Raw genomic sequence first — 11308 nt, 5'->3', positions numbered from 1 at the left:
TCACTTCCAGCTGATTATCGCTTGCCATCTCGCCTCTCCGCAACCCCTTTGGAATTCTGGGCCTGTTCTAATGTGAGTCGTATGACCAGAGACAGCCTGGGTCAGTGTTCACTGAGTGTGTGTGTGTGTGTGTGTGTGTTTACTGTCAATCTGGGCTGGATTTGGCAAGAATCAAATCTAATTTCTGGCAGCTGAGACATGCAGTCAGGCGGAGCTTCATGGGATGACCAGGCTGACGGTAGGTGGCTCTGGCCTGGGTCTGGCCTGGTTGTGGCCTGGTTGTGGCCCGGTTCTGGCCTGGTTGTGGCCCAGGTGTGGTGCGAGTCTGCGCCGGTATTAAGCCAGGTCAGATGCTATCTGCTTTTAAGAGCCATCAGTTGGCCAGGGCTGCCTCAGCCATTAGCATCCCTAGAAAACAGCAGAAATGCCTCAGAACCCCCTCCCTGGCGTCAGATCCTCCCCCCCCCCCCCCCTCCCATCCCTGGCGTCAGATCACCCCCCCCCCCCCCCCTCCCTGGCGTCAGATCCCCCCCCCCCCCCCCCCATTCGAGGGGTTGCAGAGGGCGAGATGGGAGGCGAGTCAGATCCCCCCCCCCCCCCCCTCCCTGGCGTCAGATCCCCCCCCCCCCCCCCCTCCCTGGTGGCTGCAGTCCAAATCAGAGCACTTACAGAACTGCTGCGTGCCAACGCCTAACAGGTTGTTGAAGACCATGTGACGTGTGTGTGTGTCTGTGTGTGTGTGTGTGTGTGTGTGTGTGTCTGTGTGTGTTCCTGGTGCTCCTGGAAGTAGAGAGAGGTGTAAATAACGCCAGGTTTATGTCTTTGACTACCAAAGAGCACCACACACTCTGTGCAGATGTATACACGTCTTATGTATCAATCACTTGGAATAAAAATGTCTACAAAACGTTTTAATGAATTGTAAATGGCAATGGCATACACAACTTCAATATGTTTCCTTCCAAACTGAAGTGCTTCAAATCCTCTGCAAGCGATCCAAACCTAACAGACTGTTAAAGACCACGTGATGTGATTTAAACGGCTCTGACATGTATTACCCTCTTTAACACCTTTAACTGTTCAGATTAAATCAGATAAAATCATAAAATCAGATTTTTTTTACTTCTAGCTTCGGCATAGCCATGGGAAGAGAAGGGAAAAATGGTTTGTGATGCGAGAAGGAAAAAAAATGAGAGAAAAAAAATAGAAAAGTGGCCCACAAAAACTCCCCTTGCCAAGCAGGCCATACGAGGGTCTGTTGTCATGGTGATAACAGCAGAACTGGAGTGAATTGGAACCCCTCTATCTCCGTGATGGGAAAAAAATAAAAAATAAGTCACAACACGCTGTGAAGTGGGCTATCATGCCACAACTGTTACATACTTGATCTTAATGTGCTTGGGATTAGTTTGCCGAGAAAATGATGGATAAATTGAATTACGAGTTAATAAGCAATGAAGTCACTCACACACATACACGCTATTATATTTTTTTCTAATTTTTGATAAAGAAGGTTTGAGTTACTAAAATGCTACTTCGAGATGGATATGACTACTTCTATGCCCACTTCACTTCTGATATGCTTTTGTTGCATATCTTGTGTGAGCTTATTGATTAAGTATTACAGGAAATTACATTTTAGGAGATTTAGTCCTGAAGAAAATTAAACAGACATACAAATATCTGACAAAATCAACGCATAGAGGAACAAATAAATTAAATAAAAAAAATTGATATATAAACAGCAGCCTCACTTCTGAGTGTGGAACAAGCCGAGAAAGGACCAGAAGCTTCCGAGGCTTTGAATAACAACACTTGTGTGGTATGGGGGATCCACGAGAGATTTATATAATGTCCGTGAGTCAGACGGAGTGAATCACAGTGCAGCTAACAGCACATATTGACATGGAAGAAAGGGTGCAAGAGACCCGTTTCAAAAGGAGTCTGCACAAAAGCAGCAAGCACCGGTGGGTGGGTTGTGTCCAAAGGCAGTGTGTTCTCTGCCTCAGAGTTGAGTAGGAGTCAGTTACCTGTTTTATTGCACAGAACCTTACATTTTAAAAATACATTAGGAACAACACAAAAACAGTATCACATACAAATAAGAAAGGGGACGGAGTTTGACTGGGTTTTGATGGCAGTAGTAATTGCATCCAAGGTCAGTGCTAACAGGCGTGCATTCATCTCAGGTAGAAGATATTTCATTTCATTCAATTGAACCTAAATTTAGTCGATTTTGCATCACTAGCACAACTGCGGATGTGATGCCTTCAGAGAGACGACGAGACTTTAATATAAGGGTTGCTGTTGCGTAAGCATAGGTTCTACATTCTACAAGCACTATTTGCACTATATGCCGATTACAGTTGCATGTGTCAAACGGTGAAGAATGCCTCTAAACCTATTCAATTCTGAACGAGCGGTGAAAACATCATGTTCCATTACAGCAATGCTTCTTCTCTGCATGGGTTTTATGCTGTTTTTATGTTTATATATATATATATATATATATATATATATTATAATTTTTCCAAGGAGTGAAATACCTTCATTTAAACCTGAAGATGTATAGAATACACATAATGGGTTAAAATACAGAGGCCTATTGATGCTGCCTTCTGCCATCATTTCATCACTAGTGCAGCTCCAGAAGCATTTTGGATGACAAAAACTGTAATCTGAACCTTCAATCGGTATTCGTTGACCTACAAGGTAATGATTGTGCGAGTTCATGTGCAAAATGTGACCTTACACACACTATATATGTATCTTTCAACATACCAAGTCACTGACTTTCTATCTGTCTGTCTGCTTTCTGTCTTCTGTAGAATAACCAGAAAAAAAGAACCAGTTAGTGGATTATACCAGTTATATGTCAATTAAAATAGCTGGAAATTTCTATGTGCCTGTATGATGCCTAGATCTGGATGGTCTATGAGGAGTATATACATACAAAAACACACATATATATTTATATATATATATATATATATATATATATATATGAAATCAAAACTCTCCAGTTCCATTTGTGGTTGGGGAGCAAAATAAATATGCCATGTCTTCCTTTTTGTGCAGGTGGGTGATGGAAGCCTGACCTTGGCATTAAAACTTAGCTACAACACTGAGGTGCTCCATACCACAGTCCATCTCACATTTGCTGTTATTACAAGTATGGCTTAAAAAAAAAAAAAGAAAAACACGACCAAGATCAGTTTTTGAAATACAATGTGAAACACTTCCTGAGGAGAGTCCGTGAGCATGCGTGACCTGGAGGGCTGACTTGGGGACTTTTTTGGTAGAGGAAGGACTGCGATCGCTACCCTTTCAGCGAGCTCCCCGAAAAAACAAACGACAGCGTTCCCCAGCGGGCTGCTTTCCAAGACGCCGCCTCTCCTCTAGGACTTGAAGCAGGACGAACAACTGACCTCCTTGGAGGCTCCGAGCTGTGGTGAGATGGTGTCCGGAACCACCGATTTCAGGATGTCATTCTCACTGGCGATGATGTGCTTCACCAGGAAGTTGGCAGCTTCGTTGATGTTGATGTTTTCCTGGGATAAAAGAGAAAGATAAAAGAAAAGGGGGAGGAAGAAAAGAAAGATGTCATGAAAAGGTGAGGTACATAGTGTACCAGAATGGATACCGAGAAGGAAGAGGTCTCTCTTGTTAGCATTAGCTTTAGTTAGCCGTTACTCTAGTTTTGATGTGCACACTATTGCACTCTAAGGCTTTAATGAAAAGATAAAGGGTGGATCTCAATGCTCTTAAATGTAAGAGAGCTGTCTTACAACCTTGGTGTCTCATCCAGACAGCTGTCTTGCGCGAGGTTATTATGATTATTTAAGATCATTGAGATACACCCAAAGCTTGGTATATTGGTACTTTTCGATCTCCTTAGAAACAAACTGTTCCTGTCCTTGTCAACGACGGGTAATTAACCTTCTTTAACTTTCAGATGAGATTCTACAATCCCTGTGCAGTTTAGATAACAACAACAACAACAACAACAACAACAACAACAGCAACAACAACATACAACAACAACATACAACAACAACATACAACAACAACATACAAAAAGCATACAGTCGGGAATTCAAAGACAGAACAACCTTATCCGTGGTATATGTCTCCAAACGACCTTTAAACTAAAAATGTCTTTTAGTCTAAATCACTTTTTTTAATGTTTCACAGCAATGTGAGGATGTGAACAAATATGCTTTGAGGTCTCTGCACCCTGCTGTTCCAGAACCATCTGAGCGTGTGTGTGTGTGTGTGTGTGTGTGTGTGTATGTGTGTGTGTGTGTGTGTGTGTGTGTGTGTGTGTGTGTCAGCACTGATTGCTTCAATCTTATCATTCACCATATGGGCGACTTTCCTAAAATGTCTCTTTCAATTGTCCTCGACGCATTGATTGATTTACAATATCTTCTGTTTCATTTTAGTCCTTACTTAATAACTGCTATAATGCAGCACACACTGTAATAATAATGATCGTAGACTAGCAGAGGGGGTGTCGCAAAATGAAGTCGTCGTGGCAACAATCTTATCTCCAGCAAATGAACTGGCCAGCCCTTCATGCCAAGGTGCATATCTCTGTGCCTGACCTGGGGATTAGTTTGGAGAAGATGGTGAGCTTTATTATAATCAAGTATATTGTGTTGGTGGATTCGACAAACTATGTAAATGCTCGGTTGCATAAAATGCTATTCAGAGAGGCTGCGTAGATCTCTCTCTCTCTCTCCATCCACACACACACACACACACACACACACACACACACACACACTGCGTAGATATCTCTCTCTCTCCATCCACACACACTCATGTGACCTTGGCATTTAAATTGTGCCTCGAGGTGCTGTTTACCGAGAAGATACAGACTTCGGCTGAATCAAACTAGTCTGTCTCAGCAAGGGAAGAAGATACAGACTTCAGCTGAATCAAACTAGTCTGTCTCAGCAAGGGAAGAAGAGATACTGACTGTCATCTCACTAGTGCACTCCATCTCGCGCTGTTTCAAAGATCGCAGACGCAGATTTTCAGACGTGTTCAAATGTTTGCAATGAGACTCCGTAGAAGTGTTATATCTCCAGAGGCCCTACCTTTGCTGAAGTCTCGAACCAGCCGGCGAAGCCGTTGTCTTTGCAGAACTGCTCCATCTTGATGCCATTGTTGTTGAGGACGTCCCTGCCCTGGTCACACTTGTTTGCCAGTAGAACTGTGGCGATGCTCTGGCCGTTGGCGAGGGTGAGCTTCGAGTCCAAGTCCTCTTTCCACTTGGTGACCGCCTCGAACGTTGTGGGCCTGGTGCTGTCGAATACGATGAAGGCGCCCATGGCCTCCCTGTAGTACACCCGAGTCATGTTCCCAAAACGCTCCTGGCCTTTCAGGTAAACACAATCAAATGGGAGAATGTCAATAACAGCAGGTTCGCACTGATTTCTCACAGGGGACTTCTCACAGGAGAAGCACTCCAAATTTCCGTTGTATGCAAATACAATGACAACAAGAATGGGAGTATTCAGAGAATGCAAACCTCCGCCTTGTGACCTTGACCTTTGACCTTGACATCTGAAAATCTAATCAATTATTGCCATTATATGACCCAATCTCCCCACAAAGTTTGATGGAAATCGGTCAATGCGTTTCTGCGTAATCCTGCTAACAAACAAACACACAGGGGCGAAAACATAACCTCCTTGGCGGAGGTAATAAAGACTTTTCTATCTTTGTTCTATCTATTCTATTTATCTCAGATATCTGCAGATGTCTAAAGAATAAATATGAATGCTCCTTAGCTTGAGTTTTTTTAAATGACTTGTGGAATTGTCGTTGTGATTGGGTGTGTCTGTATATGTGTTTTATTCATGTAAGTGTGCATTTGTGTAGGTGTGTGTGTGGGTGGGTGGAAGGCTGAGCTGAATCTGCACACAAAGCACACACACACACACACACTTTGATCATTTGATAATTCAATAGTATCAGCCATTTCTCTTCTCCTTGGAATCCAGGATGTTTCAGCATCGTTAGCAACGCTGTTTATTCCCCTTGCACAGCCCTTTTCTCAGCTGAAAAATGGCAAATATGTATATGGGCACATAATATATATTTTCATGGAGGGTGATGTCTGTTCCTAAATAGCACATTGTGAATGTGTGGCGCTCATTGTGAGCCACCAGGCCAATCCTAAACAATGCAGACGTAACTATTCTTTTAGCACTGGAGCCGGTCAGGCGAGATTACATTCTTAAGCCTTGGCCTCAGCTGGCTCTCTGGCTGCAAGAGATTTAAAGACCACGGGCTTGACCCAATAACTTTTCCAGTCCAACAAATCTGGCGTTCTTTTCCTTAAAACAAAAACACTTAGAAATGATGTACCCCAAGACTCATAAATCAGTTACTTTTTTGAATGGCTGCTAGAGATTTAAAGACCATGGGCTTGACCCAATAACTTTTCCAGTCCAACAAATCTGGCGTTCTTTTCCTTAAAACAAAAACACTTAGAAATGATGTACCCCAAGACTCATAAATCAGTTACTTTTTTTGCATGTCGGGGGGGGGGTTTTATCTGGGTACATCAGATAAGCATGTAATCCACTGAAAACATGACAAAGCCATCTTGATAATCAGTACACATTGTAAGAGCTGTCAATCAAACTCAATGAAGACACTGGTTGCGAATGAATGCCAAAGAGAAGTAGGATGTGCAGTATGAGTATGGATCAGCAGAAGGCTTGCAGTGTGAGTATGGATCAGCAGAAGGCTTGCAGTATGAGTATGGATCAGCAGAAGGCTTGCAGTATGAGTATGGATCAGCAGAAGGCTCGCAGTGTGAGCGAGTGAGGCACATTCGTCTCCAGTCAAGGTTTGTTTACTGCCATTCTCGCATAATGGCTCTCCTGTGACTTGTTTCTAAATCTTACTCACATGAGACCAGTTCTCATATGATTACACGCATACCTTCCGAAGGGAGCAAGGAAATTAGTTATTCTTTAGACGCACACACACCCTCACTCACGCACGTCTGACGTTTTGCCTAGCACGTGAGGACAAACTCTTGTGTGTTGAAGCCCAGCGGCCAAAAGTAGGCTACTAATGAACAGAATTGATTTGTAAAACAAAAGGAAACCTTTAAATACGACCAAGTCTCCTGACTCGCAGTGAAAATAGGCCTACATAAATCCAATTGTTCTCCATGTATGTGAATAACTTACAATTGTCATACATTTTTGAGACCTCCGCAAAGTTAAAATACTTTCAGTTACTTGCACACGGACGGTAATTTCATGTATGGTTAAGACATTTAAACCACCAAACTTTTAGGAAATTTAAACGAACAAAAATCGGCAAACAATAAATAGAACTGGCCTACCTGCTATATCCCATAGCTGTAACCGTACCGTCTCCGAATCCCAATTGAGAACTTTTAGTGCAAAATCCACCCCAATTGTCGCTCTATAGTTAGTGGAGTACGTTTGATGAACATATCTCTTTATGATACTTGTCTTCCCTACTCCCAGGTCACCAATAACGAGTATTTTGTACAAATGTTCCTTTAAGTTATTCTGCATTGTGCCCAACGCCGGTGAACCACGATGGTGTGTCATGCCCGGCACAGCGACGAGAACTTATGTGAAAAGCTTCGCTCTTGACCCCATGATATAGGAACGCCCTGGAGGAAACTTGTGACCAGTCTTTTCTGAGAAGCAAAGCTCGTGAGCGCCACAGTCTTCACGAGTCTGTGAAACGGACAAAAAGGTTGACGGATTTGCCTCTATGTAGGGGGAAGCCATAAACAGAGTTTTGTGTTCTAATAGCAAAAAGTCTAAAACTTCACTTTGCAGAGGCATAGGCTACCCACAAGCACACACACACACACACACACACACGCATACACACTTAGAGATATTAAATTAAATATTTTCAATAATAAGAATATGTAGCCTACATAGCCCCCTATTTACAGGTAATATAATAACAATAGCGTTCAACCCATCTCAACAGGGACGTCCACGGGGGTGGTAAGGTTTCCCGGGCAACTGCCCTTCTGCCCTCCTCAGCTCAAGCCGCTCCACCGAGAATTTTTTATTTTTGTATAAAATATTATAACGGCTGCATAATTTAATGTAGGGCTGGATAAAAAAAAAACACGACCACCCGAAACATTTCACAAAGTAGCCTATGGGCAAGGAGGGTGGAAGTGAGTAGGGGGAGGGTAAAGCAGCTAGTTTGTAAAGCCCCCTACTCTGTTTATTGTAGCTGAGGTGCTGCACGCGACCGGCACCTGAGAGCCTGCATGTTTGCCTCCCTCGAGAGACGGTCACGGTTGTCTTTTGCGACCTTATCGATGCGCAACTGCTTTGACGTGGTAAGAAAACGTGAGTGTCAACCAGCCCGTTATCACATGCAAATGTTTTGGTTGGAAAACTAAACGACATGTCTGCTGATGGTTAGTTTCTAACATTTCGCTTTAACAAGAAGAATAAATGATGGAAGTAATGAATAAAATTAATTATTCCATTCCAAATGGTTAAATGCCTAAAGTGCTGATCACCAAATATGAGATGAAACGACCATGTTATAAAGTACAGGGATAAAGAGCTACATGCTTAATAATTGTAATCTTTAAAAAAAAGTATAGGCTATTTGAGAGATCCTTTCAAAGATCTTGCCTGAGCAGAACAAAACAAAAAAAACATACCACTGCTTCTAGTGGGCCTTATAAAAGTAATGATAATGATAATAAAAATAATATATAATTGGACGGTTAATGAGCCAAGTACATCAACTGCAGACAAAGACCCAGAGCCAGACCCAGATGTGAACAGAACAGACTTTGAAAACAGGGAAAGCAGAGACGACACAGAAAGTCAGGCCAGGATGCCAACAAGGGAGGATGTTGAGATAGCGAGTGAGGCAGAATCCCTGAATACAGATTTTTTTTCGCTGAGATTGAGTAATCCAACAGATCCAGCACATGTACAGAGCGATAATTGTAAATACAATCAGGCCTTTATTACATTTTCACATTCAGTGAAAATGTCATTCTTTTTTATTAAAGGGCCTTGCCGTCCTATTATGAAGTTCCCAACAAAAATCCAGAAGGGTGCTCTTTTCAAGCCCACTGGTATGATGATGACCCCTGGCTGGAATATTCTCCACAGAATGATGCCATACTCCAATGAATTGCTGTAATTGAGTGTTTTATTTATGACTATTAATAAAGACCCTGTTCTTCTCAGTTCTTCATACGGTCCATCTTCTCAGGTCTCCATACAGCAAATGTGCTCTAGAACTGGCAAATATACTTAGATACAGTATATTATACCTAGATATAGAATGTATTTTTGTATTTGAGTGATTATTTTTTTTGGAGGGTTGTGGGGGGGGGGGGGGAAGGCGGGGTCAGAACAGTGGCCCTTCAACATCCTGTGCAATCCCTGCATCTCAACCCTAGATTGACGTAGGGATTTCAATGTAGGCCTCGCTGATGTGCAAGCAGATAAGTACCCGTATTACGTTTAATCGTAGTCTTTAATAACATTCAAGTATTCACCAGAGTAATATGACTTGAATGAATTTGAAAATTGATTAGATATTAAAACAAATATTGCACAATACAGATTTGTAAATGTACAAAGCTAAACAAAGTATCTTCATTATAAACAGCCATTCATGTCATGTCAAGATACGAAATTCACAGAAAAGACATGAAGACGTTATCATAAATATCAAGTTACATTTCTTTCAAAAAGACAGCAAATATCTGTACAAAGTGTTGTATAAAAAGGTCTTCTGGCATTAGTATAAGCACTTTGATATTGAATGTTGGCACTGTGTTGCATGCAAATGAAATCATATGTCTACTACCAAACGTCAGTGCTAACTCGACCATAACACGGCACACTGTAGACGAGTAAAGGCTGTAGGTAAGCAGACTGTCAGACTCAAGGAGAGTCTGCAGTTAATCAGAGAAAAATCACACTTTGGGTTGTAATGTAAATGGATTATAGTTCCATGCCCCTATTTGAGAAGTTTCACAAGTCGACTAAACAAGTTACCATTAAATCACTCGAACATATGTCAATCTACATTACTGACAAAGAAGGGGATTACCAAACAAGTTATTGGATTACTCACCTATTTCATGCAATAATCTGATGTGCAGTGTTATAAATAATTATATATATATAAATGTATATATATATATAAATACAGAATTTAGTTTGGTCTTAGCAAAAGATGTATATGGATGCTATATGCTGATACATTCATATCTATTGAAGCTATTGCTCTGTTTACCTACATCTCAGTCCAAAATCATCCAAAAAGTGAAAAACACTTCTAGAAAATGAGTTGAAAATACTGCACCGAGCAGAACTGGTTCTCTAGGCAACAACACTACATTCTATGTTCACGAGTCTGTTGGAGCCAAGTAGGATTTGGGCACTTTATAACGAAAGTACACAGTCTGGAGTCAGCATATTGAAAATGTTGTTTTAAAACCAACCCACAACCTCGCAGAAGCACCAATCAACCCTTTTATGTCGCCTGTTACTTCACACAGCTGCTTTCAGCCTTGAAAAGACTGGTTTTGAATGTTTAAAATACACTCACCCAAATTAAGACCAACTTCCTAGAAGGTTGTCTCCTGACATATTGTGATACATATCTCGTTCCATAAACTTATGTTTCATATATGAAGTGGCTGAACCAGAACTCCAAAACACAATTTCTCATAAATTGTGGCCTGCTGATTCGAATAAATGATTTTAGTTTGTTTAAGCAGTAAGGCTGTCACCACAGTCAAGGAGGCAACCTTCTGGATCAATCACTAACATTAGGCATCTAACCGCGGTGCAAAAACTGATAGGTATTAAGGACGTTAGTTTATCCCTTCAGTAGGGAGGCAATCCATAACCTCTAAGGATCATACATTCTCTGCCTAGTCTCACAACACAGCGCTATCTTCCTAAAGAAGGCAAAAAGATACTTCACAATTCTCTACTTGACATAATAATACAGTAATCTCAGTTTATGTTGAACTTCAGAATAAAAAGAAAAACATCTAGATGCCACTGTGCAATTTTACAATTTTGAAAATATACTTACATCTGAGAAAAGCAGAAAAATGGTTAGGATTTTAAAAAAGACTTCAGAAGATCACCTTCGATCATGCAAATTATCTACCAGTGAATCAGATGTGTTCACGAATGTAAACAAGCTGAACTACGGGGTCTTACACACGGTGGAATGGGGATTTGGTCCCACGTTTACTTGAAATGAGGGTAGAAAAATACATTCT

The 11308-nt window shown here is 41.5% G+C and overlaps 1 protein-coding gene across 1 annotated transcript; it reads right to left on the bottom strand.

Annotated features, from left to right (window-relative positions):
• Nucleotides 1-3344: 3344 nt before the first annotated feature.
• LOC308360004 (ras-related protein Rab-38-like) lies at nt 3345-7610 on the bottom strand (the record flags this gene model as incomplete). Its single annotated transcript, XM_080831732.1, has 3 exons — nt 3345-3551; nt 5106-5386; nt 7376-7610. The coding sequence occupies 3 exons, from the start codon at nt 7608-7610 to the stop codon at nt 3399-3401; spliced, it is 669 nt and encodes a 222-aa protein (XP_080687858.1). The 3' UTR covers nt 3345-3398.
• Nucleotides 7611-11308: the final 3698 nt, after the last annotated feature.

This window comes from Sprattus sprattus, assembly GCF_963457725.1.
Source record: "Sprattus sprattus genome assembly, chromosome: 1".
Lineage (NCBI taxonomy): Eukaryota > Metazoa > Chordata > Actinopteri > Clupeiformes > Clupeidae > Sprattus > Sprattus sprattus.
The sequence above is the reverse complement of the archived record's forward strand: the minus strand, read 5'-3'. Positions and strand labels throughout refer to the sequence as shown.